At 36.7% G+C, this 14,718-nt stretch overlaps 1 protein-coding gene across 8 annotated transcripts in view; it reads left to right on the forward strand.

Annotated features, from left to right (window-relative positions):
• The window catches only part of RGS6 (regulator of G protein signaling 6), a 464,067-nt gene that overhangs the window by 20,814 nt on the left and 428,535 nt on the right, over nucleotides 1-14,718 (forward strand). For 7 of the 8 annotated variants that reach the window (XM_090271078.1, XM_090271080.1, XM_090271082.1 and 4 more), the window contains exon 2: nucleotides 2,050-2,153. In XM_090271078.1, coding sequence (XP_090127204.1) covers nucleotides 2,070-2,153 — 84 coding nt within the window. In that variant the 5' untranslated portion in view covers nucleotides 2,050-2,069. Of the gene's footprint in view, nucleotides 1-2,049; nucleotides 2,154-14,718 lie in introns of those variants that run through there. The other variant, XM_090271079.1, reaches the window with a different exon arrangement.

Below are 14,718 nucleotides of genomic sequence, written 5' to 3' on the forward strand. Positions count from 1 at the left end.
ATTAAATAAATTACAAATTCCCATCTCTTCCTCATTTTCTGCCCAAACTTATTTTTATGGCATGACCTTTGGTACCAACTTATTTTATAATAAAATGTTTCCTGAATTTAAAAAAAAAAGTATAATGGCCTTTTCTGTTAAGTATGGTATTTATAAAAGTTTCTTTGATGAAAAGCCTATGAATTTTGTGCAAATAACCCAGGCAGGTTCTTAGATTAGTGATAACATTTGTACAGGACTTTTATGGCTTTATACGATACAGTTTATTTGACCCTTGCCTGTGAGTAGTCAGTAAAACTCATATTTCACTGATGAAAGCAATGTACCAAGAAGATGCCTTGGCATGGTTCTAGGTACATAGCAAGTGTTCAACATATACATTTTAAAATAAAACTAACATAGAGAAACCAATGTCCAGCAAGTTATTTAACTTGCTCGAGGTCACCCAGCAAATATATTGTCATACCAAGAATTGTACTGGCTTCTTTACTCAAAAATTTTGTATGTTCTCATTGTCTCACTGCTGTCTTTTCAGGTGTTTTAAAGGTCAAATTAAAAATACTCATTTTTCTTAATTGAGGTGAAATTCACAAATGCGTGAGTTTTTATTTTGAATTGTAATAGCCTCTCTTTTGTCACTACTGCCTTTATCATAGCCAATCTCCTGCATTCATAACAGTGCTCATAAAATTAACCGTTTTAAAACATACATTCCAGCAGCACTTAGTACATTCACAATGTTGTCTGTAGCCATCACCTCTATCCAGTTGAAAAATGTTTTGATCATCTACAAAAGAGACCTCATATCCATTAAAGAGTTTCCCCAATGCCTTCTCTCTCCAGCTGCTGGTAACTACCAATCTGCTTTTTGTCTCTCTAGATTTCCCTATTTGAGATATTTTATGTCAATGGAATCCTACATTATGTCATTGTCTTAGTCCATTCAGGCTGCTGTGACAGAATACCATAGACTGTGTAGCTTATAAACAGCAGAAATTTATTTCTCACAATTCTGGAGGCTGGAAAGTTCAAGATCAAGACTTGGAAAGATTTGGTGTCTTGTGAGGGCCTGCTTTCTGGTTCATAAATAGCTTCCTCATTCATAAAACATCTCTCTGGGATCTCTTTTATAAGGCACTAATCACTTCCCAAAGGTTCTGCCTCCTAATATCATTACACTAGGGGTTAGGATTTCAACATGTGAATTTTGAGGGGACATATACATTCAGTCACTTGCAGTGATCTTTGGTCTTTAGCTCCTTTTATTTAGCATAGTGCTTTCAAGGTTAATCTATGTTGTAGTATGTATCAGTGCTTTATTACTTTTTATGGCTGAATTATATCCCATTGTAGGGATAAGCCATATTTTGTTTATCCATTCACCAGTTGATGGACATTGAATCATTTTCCTATTTTGACAATTAGGAATAGTGCTGTTATGAGCAGTCATGTTCAAGTATTTGTTTGAATACCTATTTTCAGTTCTTAGGAGTGGAATTGCCAGGTTATATGGTAATTCTGTGTTTAAGTTTTTGAGGAACAACCAAACTGTTTTTCATTTCCTACCAATAACATGCAAAGGTACCAATTTACCCACATCTTTTCCAATGCTTGTTATTTCAGGTTTTGTTTTTATTCTTATAACCTTCCTAGTGAGTATCAAGTGGTATCTCATTGTCACTTTGATTTGCATTTCCCTGATAAAATATTCATATTTTAATGCATAGAATTAATAAATAAGCTTTGTTAAGAAATAAAACCAACATCAAAATGAATGGTTTTATTTGTCTTCAGGGGATTACTTAAGACTGCCATATAATTACCCCTGGAGAGCACAATTCTGGGATTAGAAAGATGTATGTGGACAGTAAGACCACAATTGTCCCCTAATTTAAAAAAAAATATGGTTTAAACTAATGAAGCAAAATAAAAAATTACATCGTGTTTTGTTTTCATGCCACCTGCCCAAAGATACTTAGTTCTTTGCATTGCAGAGTTCTCATTATATAATATTGCATGTCTTAATGGCCTATTCATTTATTTTTACAGTGTGAGTGAAGACATCCAGGATGGCTCAGGGATCCGGGGATCAAAGAGCAGTGGGGACTGCTGACCCAGAGGACAGTTCTCCAAACATGATAGTCTACCGCAAAGTAAGGCACCTGGGTAAAGGCTGTGATGCTGCCTGTGTGTATGTGTTCTCTGTAGGGTTGACCGCTGGTTGGCAGCTCAACAAATGTTTCCTGCCTAAACTGCCTTGACTGACACAGATATCATATTCTTCTCAGGTCCTCTGAGTCTCCAATTCTAAAATTCAAGGAAGTTAGTTTTATTCATACTTGGTATTGAATACTTGGAAAAACATTATGTGATTTTTTTTTTCTTTAAACTCAAAGATCACCTAAGTAATACAAATGGAGACATTTTCTCCTTTGGTATAAAGGCCTTACTGTAATATTTATTAATTGAATGTTCTTCGAGCCCATAGTATGTACAAGAACTGGTCTAGATGCTATGGGGAATACAGAGGTCTGTATGTAGTAAATGGTTACTGCTGGTGAGAAATATGAGATATACACAAATAACTGTAATAGAGTCTAAGTGTTCATTTCCAAAAGAGAAGTGCACGTAGATTGTTATATAATCTCAGAGGAGGGGGCCATTACTTCCACCCTCAGAGGTCAGGGAAGGGCTTGTGGAGGAGTGGTCTTTGAACTCAGTTTTAAAGGATGGGTAAGATTGCTTACGTGGAAAGGATGGTCCAGGTGGTGAGATGTATTTTGCAAAGCCAAAGAGTTGGAGAAAATGAATAGCAACCAGAATTGGTTAGTTTAGGCATAGGATGAATTACTAGAAGTAAATGGAGGTAAGAATCTGGGAAGAGTGGCTGGATGGAACCAGATTTTAGAATGCGAAATCATAGGCAATGAATCATGAAAAACTTTTATGCTGAAGGTTGTAAAATCAACATCTTTTTGGGATTATGAGTCTTGCCCCCATACAGCAAATGCATTGATATCAGGGTCAATTGGAAGCTCCAGGAGGGATATTTCTGTGTCTTTGAGAAAGGTAAGGAGGATACTAATCTAGCAGGGGACATGACCTTCAGAATTAAGCAGGACTGAGCAGAGGGATTAGAGTCTGAATTAAAAATGACTTGGAAACTGAATGAATACAGAATTAGGAGGTGAATAGAGAATCAGAGATGACTGGGTTTCTTGACCTTGAGTTATAGAAAGACGTTGATGTTATTAATTCAAATAGAGACATTTGGGAGAATGCATTTTAAAGGAAGGAAATATGACACATAACTTTTATTTGGGCACATACCGAATTTAAGGAAATGAACTGCTTCTTCTTATATGACTTTTTAATGTTTGTCTGTTTATGAAAATTTAAACTAACTATATTACATATTAAGGAAAATGAATTAATGTTCATTTGTTTCACTAAATATTTGAGTTATCTGCTGGGTTCTGTGTATTCTTTTTTATTTTTTTGAGCTCTATTAATCATATGGGCAATGTTGAACTAGATATTTCTGGATGATCAGTATGGTGAATTTTTCTCTTTTCTGCATAAAAATAGAACTCTCAAACTATTTCTGCTTTGAATAACAGATTCTTTAATTCTTTGCTTTGCAATAGAATGCTTTGATGACCTTTTTCTAAGAGAGATGCTTATTAAGTTGTGGTAAAGAAAAAAATAGTTTAATGGAGCTAGGCGATTAGTGAGTCATACAGAATAATAGAAATATTTTTATTCATCATTACCTTCTTAATCCACCTCAAACTGAGAGACCCTATGCCTGGCTTGTAGAGACATGGGGCTTGGAGTTAGACCTGGGTTAAAGTTGCAACTCTGCCACTTCCTAGAAGTGTGACCTGGAGTCACCTATTTAACTTCTGTGAGCCTCAGTTTTTTTATGTATAAAGAGAAGAAAAATAACTTGGGAGGAAGGATGATGCCTCATGGGGTTATTGTGAAGATTTATTTAGATAAAGTAAATAAGACATCTTACATACTGCTTGGCCTGGAGGTGGTCCATAATGAATGCTTCTTTTTCTTTTATCTTTAGTTCTTATAGAGATGGTGATACTGGAGATGAAATGCATTATAAAATATATAAATGTTGATGCTGTTAATAAGTTGACTAAAGTACATTCATACAGTGAGTTGCTTTTTTAAGACACAGGAAAATATTACAGATATATTTAGTTTATTTAGGAGATTGCAAATAACTGTATTATTCAAGGTTAATAGGAAATGTAAATGTCATGCAATTCAAACACCTTTCCCCTGGAATATTTGCTGTTATGTTGAAGGGGAAACTTTCTATAAGTTTATGGGGACTTAATTTTTACTTTTTAGGCAGTAGCAGGAAAATCTCTCTCTCTCTCTCTCTCTCTCTCTCTCTCTCTCTCTCTCTCTCTCTGTTGCTTTAGCTGATAAACAAAGTTGTGAGTTGCTGTAGTTCTTTGGAGAAATGAACCACTACTCATTCGTTTTATATAGTGGAAATATATCTTGCTTCCTCATGACACATTTGTGGGTGACAGGTATGCATGTATTCATGTTATTTGAGATATTGGTTAATGGCTATAAAAAATATTGAATCTGTTCAACCTATTAGAAAGAAGAAGGCACACTTATTGTCCAGTATGAGTCTAGGACCTGGAATCATTTAAACCTAGTTCAGCTTACTTACTTAAGCCATTGTTGTATTGAAAACAAAGAATATTCACCTAGTTTTTCTTATAATTGTTGGCTATGGACAAGATGTACCCACTACAGGTCACTGTCCTCAAGGTGTAACTAAAGATTGATCCTTGAAACCATGGTCAATTCAAAACATTTTCTGTGGACATCCTTTATGTAACAATTTATTCAAGATTTACTTGGAGGTCTACAACAAAAATTTACATTTAAAACCTGTGCAAATAGTGCTTTCATTTTTGTTTTCTTTCTCTTGTTTGTTGTTTCTTTCTCTTGTCAGACATTTTCAGTGTGAAATTTTTGCTTGGACTATGCTGTGTTGATTTAGGTGTTGACATCTTAAAAGCCAAATCTAGAAAAATGGAGCTTTTAGGTAGACTTCTGACTAATAAGCAGGATGATTATGTCCATAATGTTGTTGTGACTTTTAAATGCCATTTGGGGTGGTAACCTTCTGACATATGAGTAATGATGGGTGGGTTTCCTAAGTTCACACATTTGAGAATACTCTTTATTTTCTTTTTATGTTTTCTACGTCATTAACTGTAAGAAGTTGTACTTTCCCAAGCATGATTTATTTATTGACTTGAACAGACTTTTTAATTTAGTTTTTCATCCTTCATATTCACATTTCGGATTGGAAGTGTGTATGAAAAATGTATTGGTTCCATTAAAAATCTATTTAAAAGAAAAGCTTAATTATTTATTAAGTTGTGCCTGTACCTGCTAACCTTTTTTGTATTCCTGGGTCCAAAAGATCCTTGGTCACTGAATTGCTCAATGTAGGGATAATATTTGAATCTGGCTGTGTATCAGATTATTTACAAAAATGATAAAAATGCTTATCCTTAAAGATATTTTTATTTTATAGGTCTGAGTTGGGTTCTAGGAATCTGAGTTTTAAAATGTTGGAGTCTCCTCAAAAATTTAAAAATTGAACTGTAGTATGACCCAGTGATTCCACTTCTGAGTATATATTCAAAGAAACCTGAAACACTAATTTGAAAGAATATATGCATCCCCATGTTCATTGCAGTACTATTTATAATCACCAAGATATGGAAGCAGCTCAAGTGTCCATCAGTAGATGACTGGATAAAAAACTTTGATACATTTACACAATGGAATATACTTGGACACACAAAAGAAAGAAATTTTACCCTTTGTGACTGCATGGATAGATCTGGAGAGCATTATGCTAAGTGAAATAAGCCAGTCAGAGAAAGACAGAAACCATACAATTTCATTCATATTCAGAATCTAATGAACAAAATAAACTAAAAACAAAAGAGAAACAGACTCACAGATAAAGAACAAATTGACAGCTATAAGAGGGGAGTGGAGTTGCAGGAATGGGTGAAAAAGGTGAAGGGTTTAAGAATAAAAAACAAAAACTACCTCATAGACACACAAAAAATAAACAAAAAAATTAAAATTATATTTTCAGAAGAATCTGATACCCAACTAAGTTTAAAACACTTGTTTAGTATATTTTACAATATCCAGGTGGAGTATGCTTTGCAAAGAAACAGGGAAGTTGGTATTTTGAAATGGGTTTTAGATTTCATAATTATTTGTAAATTTCTCAAGATGTAGAAATACCTAGCTCTTGACATAGACTTAAAATTAGGAATTTTAGTAGCTTCATCTTAAAGATTTTCTAGGTCAACACCCTCAGTTTATAGGTGAGAGTACTAAAGTATGTAGATGATGAGTCACTTGCTTAAAGTTGCTCAGCAATTTCCTAGTGATTATGTCCAGGTAGCCAACCTACCCGCCACCCCCACCCCCGAATCCTTTTTACCACCATGGTGTCAACCACCAACCATTCCTACATTGTTGGGTTTTTCTGCTTATTCTTGGAGGGTGGACTTGGGTTAACGCTGAACATTGTAATGCTAAACCTTCATTCTACTTGCTGGTACTCTTGTTCCCTGCATAAAGACTTTCTGAAATGTGTACTTTCTTTTATAACTGAAATTTTTTGGGGGGGGTGGGGCGGGTAGGTTACTTTCTGATTTTGTTTGGTTCCCTAGTGTTAACAATGTCTCTTGACAAACTTCCAACTAGACTGGTACTTTGATTTGGTAGAATTCTGGGCTATTAGATGGGAAAATTGTAACTTAATGTGACAGAGGCTTGGGTCAGGAGGTGGAAGATGTCAGGGAGGGAGATGAGAGCTCTGGATATCTTGTCCCAGCTCCCATACTTACTGGTACTCTGGATGAGGGACCTTACCTTCTTGGTTCTGTTTCTCAGTTTGCCTTCTTCTTTTCCTCTTTCTTTTTCTCCTTCTCAACTATGCTACTTCTTACAAATCACACACACACACACACACACACACACACACACACACTCATTGTTCATGTAGGTGGAAAGAAGCATAATAAAATGAACCCTGTGTACTTATCATCAAATTAATAAATAAAATGTTACTTGGCTTCACTTCCTCCTCTGTAAAGTGATGGGCTTAGAGTAAATAATGTGAGTACCTTTCTGCAATGATTTCAAAGTTTCATTCTGTAACTTTTTGATCTTTTAAAAGTTGATATACTTCCCTGATGGCAAAACAATGTTGTGAGACTATGTGTGTGTCTTTTGAACTTTTCTGGAAATATTTTACACTTCTCTAGGTAACCTAATTTGGGTTACGATCAAATCCAATGTAATCAGACATCAGAAGAAAAAAATTGTAGTTGTAATAATTTAATATTCAACAGTTAAAGTAGTTACTGGGTCGGTGATGTGTTTGGTTTACTAATAACATTTAAGATATTTTATAGTGTCACAGATGAACTAGGAGTTTTACAGAAAGAAGAAAAAGCCAATATTCCTGTATATCAAAGGGGTTGGTAAATAGCATGCCATTGCTAGCTTCTGTTTATTAACTTCTATTCTGCTAGAATTTGGTTCTCATCTTTGTGCTACTCTGATACCCCAAGGCCACTTTTCTCTAATGATCTAGGACCCTTGAAGTCGTGGGCAGAAAATGAATTAGGCATACTTCCAGAAAGGAAACAGGACTATTTTAGTTACACAGGCAGTGGTATGCACCAAGAAGGGAGAGATCTAGCCTGGAAGAGGCAAGGGTGGGGAGAAAGCTGGGAATAGAGTGTGATTCTGGAATTCACAAAAGGCCGTTGTTGAGGCCAGCACAACTGAGTCCCGGAACCTGCATACCCTGGTGACAAAGGCATGATGAAAATTAGAAACTAATCAGCAAATATTTATTGAGTGTCATTTGTGTGTCAAACACCGATTGATGGTAGGAATGTAAGATGAGAACTATTCCCTGAATGAACCCACAGGACAGTGGGGCAGAGATAGGTAACTAGACAATGGGTCTTGGAGGAGATAGAAGGGTCATGAGGTCCATATCAGGAGAGAGAATGGTGGTGTCATAGAAGACACCCAGAGGATTTGGCACCTGCTTTATTTATTTTTCTCTTTCAGCCATTTCTTTTCATTTACAGTTTGTGTTCAATGCAACTCAATTTCATAACATGACAAATTACCATGAATCAAAGGATAAATACACAAACACAATATAAATCCAAAATAGATGAACAGCATTCAGGTTTGAAATGAAATGTTCATTCACACACACAGTAGCTTGAGATCTGCTGTGTATGGTGTTCCTGGGTAGGTTTCTAAAGATGGAAAAAAATGACTTTGGTTATCAAGACTACTGTGGCCATATTAGATACTGGAATATCTAAGCATCAGTGCTTGACCATGTGAACAAAAGACTTTAGGGAATGTCTATTTTTAAAAGTTCTGTGCATCGAGGCAGTTGTGAAAAGATTTGCTTTCCAGAATCAAGCCCGTGTTAGGCTTTGGATTAGGTTCTAACTATCTAAAAATACTCGCCAATAATAGAAAGTGTTCCAAATGTGGCTATTTTGATTCAGAGTTAAAATATATATGTATACACAGAAAGAGTATAAAAGTTTTTCTGAATTTAATGTAAACTCCCAGTCTTCACTTCCCAAATACCTAATTTACAGTTTTGACTTCTTCATATTACTTGCCTTTTCAATTTTAAGATTTGTCAAAACTGATCATGTTTTAAACTGTAAAAAGTATTCAACATATGCAGAAATAAAAAGCATTTTGAAATTAGTTGAGGTCAGTGTGCTTCTCTTTGGGATGAGTTTAGCTAAATGAATCTGGCACTCTTTTTGAATATGGGCAAAATTTACTCATTATGTTTGGATTTGGGGTAGATTCCAATCCATCATTGCCCTGGCACATATCAATTACTACACAAAAAGTCAAATGCTATGTCATATCCAAAGCCTCAAAGGAAAGAGTTCAGTTCCCAAGAGACCAGTGATAGCGTAAAAAGGTAAAACTTTATCTAGAGTTACTTCTGCATTAAATGAGCACTGTGAAACAATAATGCATTGAGGATCTATAGGAACACCTGGAATTTCCTTCTAATGTAAATATAAATAGAACCGTAGCTTTTTGCATTACCTAATATTTTATGGCCTTATTACTGTAATGAACCAAAGGAAAACTGACTCTGTTCCAAATGTCATCCTTTATCTCTAGATAAGATAAAATCTGTTCGTTTTCAAGGTAGAATTTTATATGTCCACACTTCTTAAGCCACACTGAAGGAAATCATATCTGAACTAATTTCGGATGTGTTTTCTTCATCTTGTACATGAAAGTCCAGCAGATTTAATATTGGCATTCATCATCTAGTCAAATCTTGAACATGCTCTTCAAACCAATCAAATTTGAGATCCTCAACATTTTCTGTGTCAATAAAACTAGGTGTGGAATTAGATTCAATGAAGACCTGTTTTTTCCTTGTCACACTAGTTGCTGTTTGGATTGAGTTTAGAAGACGGAGAAGTATAGACGTTTCTTGGCCCAAATCTTTCAACAGTAGAGACATAGAAGAGAGAATGAGGTCACAAAGAGACTGGCTGTTGACTGCAGAGCACTATCACTTAACCTTGGTGGTAGCATTCACTGGATTTGGGTTAGTTGTGGTATTGTGGGTGGGGTTACTTGCAGGTGTTACAGAGATTGTTTGATTTGAATAAATTCGCGTGGGTAGAAGCAGCACCAGAAGTAGCAGCCCCAGTCCAAGCCTAGTCACCCGTGTCTCTGCCCATGTGCACTCTGTTGGTGCTCCATGAGTCTCACTGATGGCCTGACGCATTGAGAACTGTTGGTTTTGCGCAAGGCTCAGGCAAAGTCTGATTTAATTCTTGAAATATCATTAGAATTAACCTGGCCGTCGGCAGCCGTCCGTCTCGAGAGACGATGGTGTAGCTTCTTAAGAGTCTATCTGCACCGCCGAGAATGGCTGTGCAGTCCAACTCGGGAGTGACATGGTATCTGTCTCCTCCCGTGTTGAATCGACATCTTGTGATGACGCTGGAGTGTCCTCTCCAGTGAAGCTGAAGCTACAGAGCCTGGGCAGGGTGATATGGAGGGTCTGCTGTTGCCCATGCAGCAGACCCAACCTGGCAGAGAAGGGGAGAAAAACTGTAGGAAGCACAAGGATCAACACATGTAAAGGGGCAGAGTTGTGATGTTTTAAACTGAGTTTGGAAACCTTAAGTGCCTGTTCAAGAAGCTACATTCCTGGATGAAAGGTTGAGAAATAGACATGGGTGGGTAATTAGGGACAGATCATGAAAACCTTGTACATCATGCAACGGGTTTGGATGTTGGACATGTACCAAACTTCTATGACCTCTGACTTTCAATTGGACTTGGCCAATAGGAGCATGGGGAGGGAGGAAGAAGAGCAAAATCAGGGTATTTCTTCCCTTGGCTCCCTCTGGACAAGGTCTTGCAATGGCTGTGTCCCTTGACTGAAGGTCATTCCCCTTCTCAAGGCAGATGCTCTCCTCTTCTGGATCCCAATACCCCTTCCCTCCACTCATCTTTTTGGGCCTTGAGGTGGTTCCAGATTGTATTAGTAATATATCTGTGGTGATTACCCCAAACTCAGTGGCTTACACATATTTATATGTCGTGGTTTCTGTGGGTCAGTAATCCTAGTGCAGATTAGATGAGTCCTGTGGTTCAGGGTCTTTTACAAAGCCACAATCATGATGTGACCTGAGACTGCAGATGCATCTGAAACCTCAGTTGGGGAAAAGGTTCAATACCAAGCTCACATATATGGGTGTTGGCTGGATTCAGTTCCTGGAGTGCTGTAGGAAGGGTGGCTTCAGTTCCTCACTGGTTGTGGGTCAAAACCCACTCTCAGTTCCTTGCCACATGTGCATCTCTCTAGGGCAGCTCACAACAAGGCAGCTTGTTTCATCAGAATGGGCCACAGAGAGGAGCCAGAGCAGGTGAGGATTGGTAGAGGGAGTCTCACTATTTTATAACCTAATGTTGGACATAGCATCCCATCCCTTCATTAGGAGCAAGTCACTGGGTTTGTCACTAGGGGAGGGTTTCTGCAAGGGCATGAGTATAGAAGGTGGAGATCTCAGTGGGCCACTTTGGAAGCCATGCACTACACAGTGGTCCTTCCTTGTGTCAGAGCTTCCTGAGCATTTCCTTATGGTTCTCCTATACCCTTTAGATGAAAGGACCTTTATACTTGGTCCTCAATGAAGTAAACCTTCCTTGAATTGTCCTGTATTATATGAGCCATCTGTTTACTAATAAGTCTCTGACTCAGGCAGGTATTATACCAAAAGCAAGGGTTGACCATTGAGACTTTGTTTTTCTTCACAATGAAATTCTCCAGGAAAGAATTTGAAACAGGAAAGTCACATGTTTAAGATGTAAGAGAAAGGATAGGATTGTAGGCAGAAGGATAGGTTAGTGATTTTACATGTATTCAAGTGAGGGAAAAATGATGCCCAAATCAGTGGCAGTAGTCATGTAGAAGGGGTGTGTCTGAGAGATGGTTAGAAGGTAGAATCAACAGGATTTGGTTACTGATAAGATGTAGAGAGGATCTGAAGGTAATGAGAAGGACTAAGGAAGGACTTTTTTTCACTAGGTTATACCTGGGAGCTGTTAAAGATCTCTTGGGACCAATGAAATTTTGAACCAAATACTAACGATAACTGAATTGCCTGCCCCTCTTTTCCTTGTATGTAGATAGATTAAGGGTGTCATGGAAAGAGTGTGTAACTGGGCTAAGATATCTGGGTGTTTATTGTGGCTGCACCACTAGTTCACTTTTAGCTGTGCACAAGTTGTTTCTGTGTTTCAAGGTTAAGTCCAGTTCTGTCATTTTTAAAGTGAGAGGTTAGCTGAGCTGGGTGATCTCAAAACTACTTCCAGTTCTGACATTCTAGGTCTTTCAATACCTAAAATAAAGAAATGAACATTTTTCTTTCTGTTTATTCTTTCCTAGTCTCCTTTGCTTATTTGCTTTCTTTATAATTTTCTTTAAATAATTAAACTAAATAAAATTTAAAAAACAGGTAACTAAGGATGTTTAAAACAAGTGCATTTTGGTCTTGAACTTTTAGGGTTTTTTTTCATTCTTTTCTTAACATTAAATAAAATTCTCAAGGGTAAACTTCAGAGAGTGTTCTGGGTAACTAATTTAATTGTTCAACCTGCATTTTAAGATTCCTTTCTTTGAATATTTTGAAGGTTTTTTATTGTTTTAGGAAAAAGCTGCTCTGTTTTCCTTTCCCCAAGGATTAGGCTGGCCAGAGGCAGAGCTCCCAATCATATTATCTTGGTTGGCAGGACACAGGAGAACGGACCAGTCCTAGACCAGTGGTATCAGTGTCCCCAGATGAAAGGGATGTTATTTTTAGTGTGGGGGATAGCTCAATGTGGTTTTATGATGCATTTCCATGAGTATAACTTTCTAATTTGAAAAGCCTTTGGTGTGTTTAAGGCTTCATTTATTCTTTTATTTTTTATTTTTTATTTCAGAGTCTAAGATTTTATTTTTTTCAGATAGTTCCTTACTCTATCCACAGACACTCCTGTATCCTTACACTATGGAGAACATAAATGACTGCAGAGTAAATTCCCCATTCTCAGTAGTTTGAACAAGAACAACTAAAATCTAATAGATATTGGTGACTGGAAAATGAATGTGTTAAAATCATTGGGGGATAGGAGTACGATATTTTCAAAATCTGTTAATTTACCAATACAGATTAAAACTGGAAATGGAAAAAAGTTTTGGTCAGCATTTCCACTTCTAAAAAGTTACTACAATAAGGGAATGAAAAAAATACAAAGGTAGAAATATAGATATAAACATTCTTCCATCCAAATGAATATTCATGTCTCTATAGTGAATAATATCCAGAGATGGAAATAAATCAAATATCTGTTGAAAGGGAACTAGTTAAATAATTATAATGGGATAGGATTAATATTTGGGATGATCCCACAGTTAAGTTACTGGATTTCTGTTCTTTCTTGAAAAGAAGATGATTACTGACATCCTGATATATGGTCAGATTGAATATTCTTTATTTTAAAACCCTAAAAGACTCTACCATTTGGTTTTATAAAATTTTGTTTTATTTGCTAAATATAATTGTTATATATATTTATTGATATGATCATTTCTTCCACCTGGGATCATTTTTCTTTTTGATCTTCTTAAAAATTAAATCATTTTTATTGTTATTCTATTTTTCCCCCTTTACCCTCCTTTGCCCATCACAGCCCTGGCTCCCATAATCACTCCCTACCCTGTTGTCCCTGTCCATGGGTCATTCATACACGTTCTTTGTCTAGTCCCTTCCCCTTCTTTCCACCATTATCCCCCTCCCCCTCCTCTCTGGTCACTTTCTGTCTCTTCCATGTTTCCATGACTGTGGCTCTATTTTGTTTGTTAGTTTATTTTGTTCATTAGATTCCTTTTGTAGGTGAGGTCATATGGTATTTGTCTTTCACTGACTGCCTTATTTAACTTAGCATAATCTCCAGTTCCATCTATGCTGTTGCAAAAGGTAGAAGTTCCTTCTTTATTTCTGCTGCATAGTATTCTATTGTGTAAATGTACCACACTTTTTTGATCCACTCATTTACTGATGGGCACTTAGGCTGTTTTTAGCACTTGGTTATTGTAAATAGTGCCACTATGAACATGGTGATTTGGGGTTCTTAGGGTATATTCCCAACAGCAGAATGGCTAGGTCAAAAGGCAGTTCCATTTTTAGTTTTTTAAAGGAATTCCATACAGTTTTCTACAATGGCTGCACCAGTCTGCATTCCCACCAACAGTGCACTAGGGTTCCTTTTCTCCACATCCTTGCCAGCACATGTTGTTTGTTGATTTATTAATGATGTCCATTCTGACAGATGATATATCATTGTGGTTTTAGTTTGTATCTCACTGATGGCTAGTGATGTTGAGCATCTTTTCATATGTCTATGGGCCCTCTGTATGTCCTCCCTGGAGAAGTATCTATTCAGATTTTTTGCCAATTTTTAAATTGTATTGTTTGTCTTCCTGGTGTTGAGTTACATGAGTTCTTTATATATTTTGGAGCTCAAACCCTTATCTCATGTATCATTGGCAAATATGTTCTCCCATACAGTTGGTTCTCTTTTCATTTTGATGATGGTTTCTTTAGCTGTACAGAGGCTTTTTAGTTTGATGTAGCCCCATTTGTTATTTTTTTTCCTTTATTTCCCTTGCCTTAGGAGATATAGTGGCAAAAATATTGCTATGTGGGATATGTGAAATTTTCCTTCCTGTTTTCCTCTAGGACTTTTATGGTGTCATGACTTACATGTAAGTCTTCTATCCATTTTGAGTTTATTCTGGTGTATGGTGTAAGTTGGTGATCTAGTATCTTTTTTTTTTTTTTTTTTTGCATGTACCAGTCCAGTTCTCCCAACACCATTTATTGAAGAGGCTATCTTTACTTCATTGTATGTGCATGTCCCCTTTGTCAAATATTAATTGACCACAGAGACCTGGGTTTATTTCTGGGCTCTCTATTCTGTTCCATTGATCTATGCATCTGTTCTTATGCCAGTACCAGACTGTTTTGATTACAGTGGCTTTGTAATATAGTTTGA

The sequence above is a fragment of the Furipterus horrens genome, unplaced genomic scaffold, assembly GCF_987537825.1.
Source record: "Furipterus horrens unplaced genomic scaffold, mFurHor1.1.pri manual_scaffold_3, whole genome shotgun sequence".
Taxonomy (NCBI): Eukaryota; Metazoa; Chordata; class Mammalia; order Chiroptera; family Furipteridae; genus Furipterus; species Furipterus horrens.